Source organism: Malus domestica, chromosome 12 (assembly GCF_042453785.1).
Source record: "Malus domestica chromosome 12, GDT2T_hap1".
In the NCBI taxonomy this organism is placed as follows: Eukaryota; Viridiplantae; Streptophyta; class Magnoliopsida; order Rosales; family Rosaceae; genus Malus; species Malus domestica.
The window spans coordinates 30,950,381-30,962,328 of NC_091672.1; the positions used below are offsets into that span (position 1 = coordinate 30,950,381).

The window sequence follows — 11,948 nt, forward strand, 5'->3', positions numbered from 1 at the left end:
CCCAAAGTCCACAAAACACCAGAAAGTGAATAAATACTTGTAAAGTGCAATTGTGAGTTAGACCAGTTGTTCAATATAATATGACCGGCTATTTACATTCAATTTCAAATTCCGTCTTCTATTAAAAACAGATTTAGAATATCGTTTTGTCAAGAGAAAGACGTCCGTACTCAGAGCTAACAACTGGAAGTGGCAGTGACCCATGAGGGCCATCCCTCAACTAATGATTATAAATCAAACAGAGAAACAAGCTTCATATCATATATCAGTATTTTTTGGCTTTCAAATCATTGATGGTTAAATTCTTGGCCACACATCTAACTCTTCATTGCTGTAATACTTGTCATGCACCCCTTCAATATCAGAGGGACAAATTAACTTGGCTTCTCCCTTCAATATCAGAAACACCCCTTCAATATCAGAAACACAAGTACTTCTAGATTAAGAGCTAGTTTGTTTGATAAACTCGGACATTTCGAAAATTTTCATTTCTTAAATACAAAATAGATAGATAACAAAGTTACAAATGAGGGGAAAATTAAATAAGGAAGTCACAATTTGGCACTAACATCTAATTTTCAACTCATTCATAAGCTTGGTTCCATCTTAGCTAGCTACAAGAACAATAATTAACACATGTTGAAGAAAACAACACATATAAAGATCGCCAAGGCACTTGAGTTTTTCTGGTCTCTAGGCATTCTAATTCCTATGAGTTTTGAAACCCCTCTTGCTTCATGAAGCACAAGCAGGCACCAAGCAAGCAAACAATCCCAGCATTTTCTTCTGCAGAAAACAAAAATTCAAAAACAATTAAAAAAAATAAACAAAAAGGTACGTAAAACAGTAAAAGTGACAAGATTGACAGCCATTTCAATTTTCAAAAGAGTTGAGATCCTCTTCCCATTTTTGTATCTAGAGCAACCGAGTTAGGAAATTCAGACCGTTCAAGAGAGAGAAATTCAGACCGTTCAAAGATTTTGTTTTCTGTGAGGTGGATCAGTAAAATGGACTAATGAAGACCGTATAATTTAAATTATGCGGTCCAAATTTCTTAATTCAGTTATTTCGAACACAGAGAAGATCCAAAGAGGATCTCAACTCATTCCAAAAAGACCCCAAAAGTGTTAAAATTATATACAAGACAAAGTAAGTAGACAGTCACATCATCATGCATGATAGTTTTGAATTTCAGAGCAACGGAGGTCATATTTTCAAACTGATCATGTGAAACTCAGTGCATGATGGACAACTATTTTTCGCTAATTCTCAGTACCATGTTGAAAATTGAAACACTACTATGTCCACGAGTTTAACTGTCCTGCAAAATGTTTCACAAAAATTCTAATATGTTTCAATGTATAAAATTTTCTACCATGTTTGAGAGTAAAACTCTCACACAACATATTCGCAAAAATTCAACTATGTTTCAGTGTATAAAAATTCATATCATGTTCGTTATTTGCGATAAAAACTCTCATCTAAGTTCCACAAAAATTTTACTATGTTCCGGTGTATTTTATATTTATAAAATGTGGAAATTATACCCGCTTGGTAGTGTGGAGGAGCTCAGGGGGTATCTTGTAGAGATCTTCGTCGACAGGCTTGGGTCTTGAAACGGTGTCGTTCTTGTGGTGGTGGAGGTGAGTGCGATTGGTTTGTTGAACATGGAGTTGACTGTGATAGGGCTTAGTTGGCGGTTCCGTCACGTCACAGACTTTTGTCCCCTTCGATTGCTGCCTCTTTTGCTCCATAACATGCGCACGCTGCCCTCGCTTTTCCCTCCCTACCCCACCACCACCACCACCTCCTCCTCCGCCTCCTCCTCCTGTTGCCTGCACCAATAAATATACCGTTTCACTATCACATATTATATCATCATTTAATTAATTTCATCAACTACTCTCTCAGACATTTAAATGATGCATAAGCTAATGTGTGACAATATCATAAATATGAGAGGTGTTACGGAGGGAAAGGGATCCTCTCCGGGTCCCTTCCACCTAAACCTTCTCATCAAACAATTTAAATCTTTAAAATTTAAACCAACTACTCAAGTTATTATAACTTTTAAAATGAACCCCTGTTTTTAGTCGTTGGATCAAATTTCAAATGCTCGGATTGTTTGATGAGAATGATTAAATGGAAGGGATCCGGAGAGGATCTCTTTTCTTCCGTTACAAAGTACTCAAAACACCGCCAAATGATGCGTCGATTTTAGTGAAAATCACAACATTAATCTTTGTTTTTTATATTAATATCTCATAAAATTGAAATATATCAACTACGTCACCTATTAAAGTTAAAATACATGAAAAGATACTACTGGTCACATAAAAATTTATAGTAAAATAGGCATCATGCTTTTGGAAATGAGCTAGCTCACCTAAGCTAGCTAGCTTATATAATTAGCTCAGAGGTGTAAATAATTAGCTTCTAAAGTCCTTTACCAAAAATAATTGCATATCACTCATAAAGATTCAATCACTCTAAATTTCTAGACAATGTCAATCTAATTTTGGAAATAATTTCCTTTTACAATCACTTGTACCACAAATACCCAAATCACATTACCAAAAATGCAAAGGGAATGAAAAAGAAAAGCAAAAATGCTCAAATTAAATCATAAATTAAAGAAAAAGCAAAAATATTTACAAAAATGAAGATGTAGGGGGATGAAATTAATGTTCGAACCTTTGGAGGAGGAGCAACGTTGCGAGAAGGCTTCTTGAAGTGATCGACAGGAACAGCATACAAGTCAGGGCGCATATGATCAGTACTCTCGCCGGAGGAAGAGCTGAATCTGATCAAACCAGCTTGTCTTGCACACTCGAAATACTGAGTGATTGGCAGTTCGTTTGCATAATCCCAGTCCCCAAACGCCGGAATCTGCCCACTCCTCTTGTAATAGTCCTGAATCACCACCATCCAAACACAAATCAAAACATTAAAAACCAAACAATAAGAAGAAGAGAAAGGTTACTGAGAAAATGGGTGAAGAACTTACATCCATTGTGTTTGTGGGTCAGTTGCAGAAAATGGGTTTTGCAGAAAAGAGCAAGAACCCAATTAAAAAGATCGGGTTTTGATTTGTGGGTTAGTTTCAAAAACTGGTTTTTTTGCAGAAAAGAACAAGAACCCAATCGAAAGATTGGATTTTGAATGCAAAGGTGAAAGAAAGATGGCAAATTTAAAGGGTGGTGTGTTGAGATTGGCAGTGAAGAAACTAGGAGTTAAAAAGGAGGGGGTGTGGGAGCAAAAAGGTGAAAGAAGCTATGGAGAATCCTAAGGAAAAGTCAGAGGAATAAATTATGGTCAGTGTTAAAGAGAGAGAATCTAGGAGGAGAGAGAGCGAGATGATCTCAAAGTTGCTTTCCTTTTACTAGATTTATAGCATCCAGAAGCAAAGGCTCCGAGCACGAAAGATAGGTTATTTGGGTAGGCAATGGCAGCCCTCAGGGCCTTGTTTTTGGGGATGGCTACTGCTTCTGCTTCTGCATCATATGTTTACAGTTGCGCCACACACTGTACACACTTGAGAGAGAGAGAGAGAGAGAGAGAGAGAGAGAGAGAAAAGGAATGGATGAGATGGTGGTGGTGGTTGACAATTTAATCAAATTCCTCAATCTAGTAATGCCACATTTCAACCATGCCTGATTAAAAGTTGGTTTTTTTCACCTCCTCGGTTCACGCGGTCGACAGGTGGGCCCCAGAATTTCCAGGTTTTCCCACTTGAAAACCTAAAAAATATCTCTCTCCTGAGAAAGGTGAATTTTTTTTTTTCCTTTCGACTGTTTGCAATGCAGAAGCCTAGCTAGTACCTAGTCTAGTGGTTGCAACTGTGTGACCAAATGTATGGCCCAAAGTTGCAGAAGTGCTTATGAATAATATATGTAGTTAGGTCTGCTGCCAAACTTTGCTTATTGCTACTACTGTGGGAGGCGAGGATTATTGGGTGGTTTTAGTGGTAAAAAGTCACTTTTGGAAGAAGTACTTTTCGATAAGTCACGCCCACCATTTCGGGATCGTTGTCCGTTTCCCAGCATGAATCCAGCAAAACTACTTCAACAGGACCTGTCATATGGATTGTGAACAGAAAAACACGATGAACCCTAAAAATACCAAGGGGAGATATAAATGGTATTTGATTATGCATACAGATCACTATGCCTCTAGCAAATGAGATATGTTTAGGAATGCACGTATTACATGCTTATGTGTATAATAACGGATTATACTCAAATAAACTAACTAGGAAGCTTTAATTTAGCTCAATTTTTACATGCTTATGGGAATAAATACCTGTTATACACATATGAATGTATTTAAGAACACTTTTATTTTTTATACATTTCTCGAAATTCGAAAAAAGGATAAACAAATGTTTTATATACATGTTCGTACACCTCAAGTTTAGGGGTTTACCGGTCTCGTATTTCACTAGCTATTATTTTTTTTTTTTCCAATTCCACTAGCTATTATTGAGTATATTGATATTGGATGACAATGTTCTATAAACATGTATGCATGTAACCATTTTAGGGTGTGTTGTTTGCCATCATTAGTCTTTACTGGACTTGATTAAGAGTTGGTGTAATTTTGAATTTTTCACCCTTAAAAATTAGCTTTAATAGAATTAAAAGAAACTCGTCTAGACTAAAGAGTTTGCTAAACGGTTTTAGCAAGACCACCCTCCCTCCCCGCTTCTTTCTTTCTAATCCTTCTTTCTAATACTATATTAGTCATGTATTTAGTCAAACTTCAAGTGAGAATAAGTATTAAATAAACAAATGTTTTATACACATGTACGCACATATTCCACTTACTAACTTTGTTTTAATCGAACCATAAGTGAGAATTAATATTGGATGTACAGATGCGGTGACATATATTTCGATAGACACAAGTCATGATCCTCGGAGAATACTGTTTTCAATTAATTAACAAACTCTACTTAACTGGCACCAGCAGCAACAGTTAAAACGGGAAATTAATTGGAGGAGAATTCTCTACCCTCTTATTTCCATTCTCTTTCATCCCCTCCTCTTATATATTACCTTTTGTCTTATTATCTCTATAAAAAAATCAATATAAGATGTTAACGTGACCTAACCGTGATCGTTCAAATAGGAGAACATGGAATGGTAAAAAGATTAAAAGGATAGAGAATCCTCCTTCAAATTAATTAACATAAAAACGTATGGTCAAAATCACAGAAGACCGAATCACGTGAACAAAATCCAATTTAAAATACCAACTTACAGCACCAAATTCCAGAAAATTCATGTGAACGTGCCTTTGAATCTGCATGTGTGATTACAGAAACATCCTCAAACGCCATTGCTATCTGCCAGAGTTTTCTTAACGTCAACCGCGGCAGGAGAACGCGAGGGGATCCAAGAATCGCTGCCATCGAGGAGCCTAAAAGTTTTGACGCCCTTTTGTCTTTGTAAAACTATGGGGTCTTTTGATATGATCCAATTTGACTAAAAATTGTATCTATTTCAAAAAATAAGCTATAAAATTAGACATCTTTCAAAATTTTCTTAAAACTATTAGTATAATTAGGGTTTCAATGTTGAAAAAAGCTTTGTTGTTGCTGGTGTAAAAAGAGTGATTGTCAACAACTTTGACTCCAAGCTGTAAGGCTTACAAATTTAGCTAGCAGTGTTAAAGATAACTGACGTGAGTCAAATTAAACCGTGTATTTAGTATTTTCTAAATCATTCACCTTCTGTGCAGAAGAAATGCTATTGCTAGAAATATGTTTATCTTAAACACTAAAATTGTGACAACATTAACTAAACGGTTAAACGATTTATGATTTAGTTAATTGTATGCAGAGTTAATCTTAAATAGTGACTTAATAAGTAAATTGTTCAGATCGTCAAGTCATATCATACGTTTAAGGGAGATCGAGAAAATAGAACAAGAAAGTTCGAATGAAATGAATTGCGAGCATCCCCATGTATTTACACGCATATTATATTATCCATGCATGTGCAATTGACTATTTAGCAACACAGATCAGGAAGCACAGCAGGATGCCACGAGTAACACACTGTGGAAAGCAGACGTGCTTAGCTAAGAGTCTCGAGTCTTGACCATGGGTCCATGGTATGTACAGAGGAATGGAGGTAGAGGGCGCCTCTGGGGCTCCACGGTAGGTAGAAGACGACCCGAGTGGGTTAAAGTCAACAGTATATATCACATATTCCAGTGTAACCTGTGTAAGTAGGGCAGTGTAGGTGATCTGACACACACATGATACATGTCCTCTTGCATTTTCTTGCTAGAGGACGTTAGCAACCGACCAAAGAGTTAATAAATAGGCCAAAACAGAAGAACGGAACACGCACTTTTTGGTAAAAGCCTCAACTTATTCATATAAAGTTCGTTTAGATGTACTTTTAAAATGACTGAAAGTACTTTTGGTGAAAATATTTTTGACAACAATAATTGGTAAAAATATTAGTAAATTCTGGAAAAACACTTAAAATGTTTCCTGTGAGAAGCACATAACTGATGATTCTTATAAAAATCACTTAAAATGCTTTTGGAATCCAAATTTTTTTTATCTAAAAGAGTTTTTAGTCATTTTAAAAGCATATCCAAATGAACCCATATTAAGGATGAAAAACTTGGGTAGGTTGTCGAACATGAGATCGATTTGTATAAAATAGTTTATTGTTATGTGATATTTTAATCTCACAATATAAGTCAAATATATTATGTGGGATGCCTATCACAAGATCACGTCATTTGTGAGGTACTAATTCTTGTAAAAGTATGAGATTTTTCTATGCTTCTTTCTATAGGATTGTGGTCCAATAGTAAAATGGGAGAGAGACTTACAGACACTCTTTGTAAAACTATCATGACATTCTAATCAATAACACGATGTAATGTATGAAAAACACTTTGACAATTATGTTCTTAGTTGGAGATGCCACAATGGCAAAATACATAATATAGTCCTTCTCCTAAATTAGCATTCTTTGCTGAAAATATGGGTCTCACTTTTCCTCAAAATTTTAATCTATAGTATTCATAATTAAATGTATCGTTATATTATTAAGAGATAAAAGAGAAGTAGTCTATACGTGGACAAGATCACGTCACTTTTTCATTAATGTATCGTTGTATTAAAAGATTTTAAAAAGTCATGTATACATACTCACATTATAGATCTAACAAGTTGTGCACCATTTTCTCTCTATCTATCACGTGAGGATAAAGTCGGAAACAAAACGGTACACACCTTGTTGCACGTAAGTTTCTCTCGAATGGAATCGAAACTATAGCTGCAAATAGCAACCCAATTATAAAACTTTGGGCTACCGACACTAAGTGAAATGGTTGGGCCACCATTGTTTTGAATTGTTTTGGGCTTCTTTGTTTTAAAAAAAGTCATATTTTCATTTGTTGCATTGGGCTTGAATTGTTGCTTTATCAAAACCTGTGGGATGTGATTAGGTCCATTTGATAAATGTTTCGCTGTTGGTTTTCAGTTACGTAAGTACAAGGAAGAACTGAGAGATGATGAATGGTACGGTAGAGAGGGAAAGAAATAGAGTAGACGTGAATACAAAATCTTAGGAGTAAAACAACTCAAAATAGTTTTCTTTTTGGTTCGTTATTCATTTGTCAAGAATTTCAGATAGATAAGAATGAGTGAAAATAAAATCTTGAAAGTAAAAACAACTTACTAGTTTTCTTTTTGGTTTGTTACTCATTTGTCACGAATTTCAGATAAAGATGAATGAGTGAAAACAAAATCTTAGAAGTGAAAACAACTCAAAATAATCTATTTTTTTTGTTCGTTACCCATTTGCCAAGAATTTTCTTGTTCAAATGATTAAAGATGTATACTATGTCACAATCCTCCCTTCCCACAGCTAGGGTAAAATTCATGTTCTTTCAAATTTAAAATTACGAAAATGTGAATTGGGGACCATAATGTGAAGGTAAAAGAGTCTCAAATTGGTAAAAGAAGAAACTTTACAAGGGCTTATAAGAGGTTGAGCTATTCCATATATTTGTTTTATGGTAGAAGTTCAACTTTCTTCATGGTATCATAGATAGGTTGACCCACGTATGAAGCCCAACCTCACACGTGCTCCATGTCACCCACTTCGTGTTGTTCACGTGTTTGGCTTGAAAATTTATCACATGTGCTCCACGTCGCCCAATTCATGTTGTCCACATGTTTGGCTTGGAAATTTGGCACATAAAGAATGTATACAGAGAAGAGAACCCTCCGGCAAGGTTTGTCGCAGAACAGTATACATAGAACCCTCCACCAAGTTGTCACCAGAAAAAGAAAAAAGAAAACCCCCTCCACCAAGTTACCACAAAAGTTGAAGATGAAGAAGAAAAGGTGGGAACTTCTATAAAACCTCACAAGGCAATGCACAGAGTAAGGCTACCCCAATTTGTTCTCTTAATCATTTTTTGATCTCTCAAGTTTTCAACTTTCTAGCTGCCTCTCTGGGTAGTTATTTCTGGGAATGCTTAGCTCCTTCTTCTCTCTCTCTGCTTATAAAATCCTCCCCATTAATTATTTGATCTTCTTTATATAATTACTTTGAATGTTTATTTGCTTTGTTCTGTATTCATATCAATTCGAAGCTATGTATTTTGCTCCAAGAATGTGATCAAAGTAACCCAGTTGATCAATTTCTCTGGAAAGAACCCTACCATGATCAGATTTCCACTATATTAGGCGAACCCTTTTTGTAATTTTTGTAAATTTTCTGAATTCGAATGAAAGGATTCAACTTTCTTCATTTTCCTCAGCAACCAAGCAAACCAACAAGAATTAACACTTCAACAGGCTGGATTTTCTTAGAAAGAACACTTATTGCTACATAGATATGATTGCTCTGTTTTAAAGCCTCTTTTCTTTTTGATTTTCGGTTGTTGCTCTGTTTTAAAGCCTCTTTTCTTTTTGATTTTCGGTTGCCCTTACTTTGATCCTTTGTTTTTATAGGCATAAGTGCTAGTTCTGCAATGGCTTACGTTCCACCACACAGGCGGCACTCGAAGGAATCAGAGAGGCCATTGCTGACTCCAGAGCTGCTTGCTCCTCAATCCAAGAAAAACTTAATTATCAAGCCATATAATAAGTCTAATGTGGGATGGACTGGAGATACAGTTTATGCAGACCATTCTATATTTAGATGGTGCGCCATCGGTTTGGACGACGAGAACCAGTTTCCATCTTCTGTTAATCTGGAGCCCGTTTCCTTGGAGTCTGCTGATCTGAATTTTGGAAAAAATCGTGTAGTTCTGATCAATACCAGTCTAATTAATGGTTAGAACCTCAATATTTCTTTTAGTGCGGTTATCTTATAACTTGTTACTTGGGTTATGGATTTGTGAGGATGATACTTTACAGAAGGCGGTGAGGTGAAATGGAATTTGCCAAGGAGCCCTTGGGAATCTATAACAGAAAATGTGCTGGAAGACTTACTTTCGACATTTAAACACGTGAGGAATGAAATGAAGTCTGCAAAGCTCAAAGAAGTACATCCATTTTTGGTTGCCAGAGTGGGGAAAGTACTCTTTCGCAGGTTAGATTCCCTCCTTATCTAATCCATTGGTTAGCTTTTGAGCCTCTTGTGCCATTCATTAACTTGATTGTGTCATGTGATTATTCGTATATAACTACTCAGTTGTACATGAGCAGATGAAAGACAATTTTTTGTTGAAATCTTTATATCAGGAGCGCTTCAGTTAACATGGAATCCATCAGAAAAAAATTGTGTACTGAAATCTTGAAACAACAGAACCGATTATTTTACATAAACACTCCTGTTTCATAGAAGGAAAAGATTGTGAACGAACTTGTCCCTAAAATTGGAGTTGATTTCGAAGAGGAGGAAGATATATACGAAGTACAGGTATTTCTTTTAGACACATCAACTTACTGAGTTCTGAGTTCATGTTTTCCAGAATTCTGACTGTAGCTATTGAATTGCTCATTTATTTTCTTCTTGTATAGTTGTCTGATTGTACGAGTCCAGATTCAACTCTCTTCTGCAGATGTCGGGTAATTAAAGAAGAGGGAAAGCTAGAACTCTGTGAGGCGAGTTTTCTAATTCATGCCAACTTGAAACCGTATATGTTGCATCAATATCATGATTGAGTTGCCACGATATTGATTAGATAATTTAGATATAATATATTATGCTGCAAAATATGAGTGTTGTATAACAAAACCCTCCAATTTTTTGAAATAATTCATGAGGAGCCTTTCCAGATCGTTAATATTGTCCAGACTCTTCCCTCTCTTAATTTTCCCTGTTGCTTGGCTTAGGGTTCGCATCCTGAGACTTACATCGAAATGTCAACTTTGTTTCAGATCCAATCGAATCGAGTGCGTAACATGGTAGTGGACATTTCGTGCACTACTAAGAATCTGGACCTGAGTCTAGTGCTATACACGAGGAGACTCGCAACTAATCTGACTGTAAGCTGCTTCACCCAATCCTTTAGAAATTTACACTTTTAATCGTTATTTTAGCAAAGATATTAATTATGACCTATATTTATCTTCAAGCCACAATCAAAACAAAGAATAGGACTTTTTTCTAGAAATGTAACGGGACGATATGGGTTAACCATACTGGATCCCTGGCTGAACTTATGCTTCTTGGAATGAAGTTTCGTGATGTTTGGTCGGAGATACCTTTGTATGGTATAGCAAGCAGTTTAGCTACTTTGTATAAATTTGCCAGCGTGATTACAGTTTCGAGGGTTAAAATCTTAAAAAAAAAAAACGATTTAATTGTTGCTATTTCAGGATGATAAGATGCGAAGCATTTCGGATCTGATTAATTCTGCGATTCTAGTTCCAGACGAGAAGGGTGGATTGAGATGGCCCCAGGGGAAGGAGTCTTCTGGAAATAAATACAAAGTTGTTAGGGTTTGGCACATAATAGCAAATACGTATAGAAATTCATCACTGAGACTGGAAGTAAAACACACTGATCGATTTGATTTTAGAACCTTAACTGGGGGAGCTTCTTGGGGGACAAGTCTGGTACTGGAAAACGTCATGTCAAAGTTACAGGTAAACGCTGCCTTTTCTCTGGGACAAATTTTTTTCAGTTCATGTGCTGAAATTAAAGATTTGGCTGAAATCTCCTTTTCTTTCAATTTTCAGGAAGAGAATGTCGAAGCCAGCTCAATTTCTGAGATACTCAAGGAAGATATGCAGTTGATATGGGATAACTTCTTAAGCTGTGAACCTTTTCTGACAGGAAATTGCATTGTAAATCAGTGATCACTGTCTTTCTATGCGACTGTACATCTGTCTACATCCCGAGTTTTATGTTCAACTTTCGGCATCCTTTGATGAATAATGAGTAGCTGTTTTAATGTTTCTAGCAATTCAGTTTGTATCTGGCACTGTTGATGGTTAATGACGTTTTTGAGATTTTACATTTCGATGACTTGATTGGTTTCTTTCTTCTAAGACAATTCTAGCCGTACATCTCTGGTTCGAAACTCCCCTCTCCTTGCATTATTATAGTAGTTTCGAACTCTCACCCCTTTCCCTAATAATAGTAAAAAAATTTATTTAAAAAAAAAAAGTTTGTTTTTCTTGTTAGACAATTCATTAATTTGCCATGCATATGTCTAACTTGACTTAAATATGCAAGTATAACTTGACTTAAATATGCAAGTATTGAAGAATGTTGAAGCCCACATCGGAAAACTGACGGATTCAAATACAACTTACAGTGAATGGATATGCAAATAAATGCATCGAAGCCTTTTGTGTAAAATCTCACAGCTCAGGGTAAAACTTTGACCGAAAGCATATATCAGTTGAATATCAAAGTGCACAACGAATGAGACTAACAAAATAAGAATATTATTAAACTAATTAAGAATGCCGAAGCGGATACAAAACCCTAAGAGGCTACATTGTGACTAGC

At 35.9% G+C, this 11,948-nt stretch overlaps 2 protein-coding genes across 6 annotated transcripts; one reads left to right on the top strand and one right to left on the bottom strand.

Moving 5' to 3' along the window:
• Positions 1 to 473: 473 nt before the first annotated feature.
• On the bottom strand, positions 474 to 3,645 carry LOC103451093 (uncharacterized). The gene is made up of 4 exons (XM_029090177.2): positions 3,008 to 3,645; positions 2,695 to 2,913; positions 1,548 to 1,835; positions 474 to 786 (listed from the first exon to the last, which is right to left on the bottom strand). The coding sequence occupies exons 1-4, from the start codon at positions 3,011 to 3,013 to the stop codon at positions 736 to 738; spliced, it is 564 nt and encodes a 187-aa protein (XP_028946010.1). The 5' UTR covers positions 3,014 to 3,645; the 3' UTR covers positions 474 to 735.
• Positions 3,646 to 8,283: 4,638 nt separating this feature from the next.
• LOC103414165 (uncharacterized) lies at positions 8,284 to 11,450 on the top strand. 5 transcript variants are annotated; one of them, XM_070809257.1, is made up of 8 exons: positions 8,284 to 8,419; positions 8,993 to 9,316; positions 9,401 to 9,575; positions 9,728 to 9,905; positions 10,007 to 10,090; positions 10,367 to 10,474; positions 10,808 to 11,077; positions 11,171 to 11,450. In XM_070809257.1, the coding sequence occupies exons 6-8, from the start codon at positions 10,391 to 10,393 to the stop codon at positions 11,288 to 11,290; spliced, it is 474 nt and encodes a 157-aa protein (XP_070665358.1). In that variant the 5' UTR covers positions 8,284 to 8,419; positions 8,993 to 9,316; positions 9,401 to 9,575; positions 9,728 to 9,905; positions 10,007 to 10,090; positions 10,367 to 10,390; the 3' UTR covers positions 11,291 to 11,450. The 5 variants fall into 4 exon arrangements, 2 of the variants coding, with proteins under 2 accessions (XP_070665358.1, XP_070665357.1); XM_070809256.1 differs by lacking the exon at positions 8,284 to 8,419 and adding an exon at positions 8,422 to 8,494; XR_011573727.1 differs by lacking the exon at positions 8,284 to 8,419 and adding an exon at positions 8,781 to 8,897 and having other exon boundaries at positions 8,940 to 9,316.
• The last annotated feature ends 498 nt before the right edge of the window (positions 11,451 to 11,948 follow it).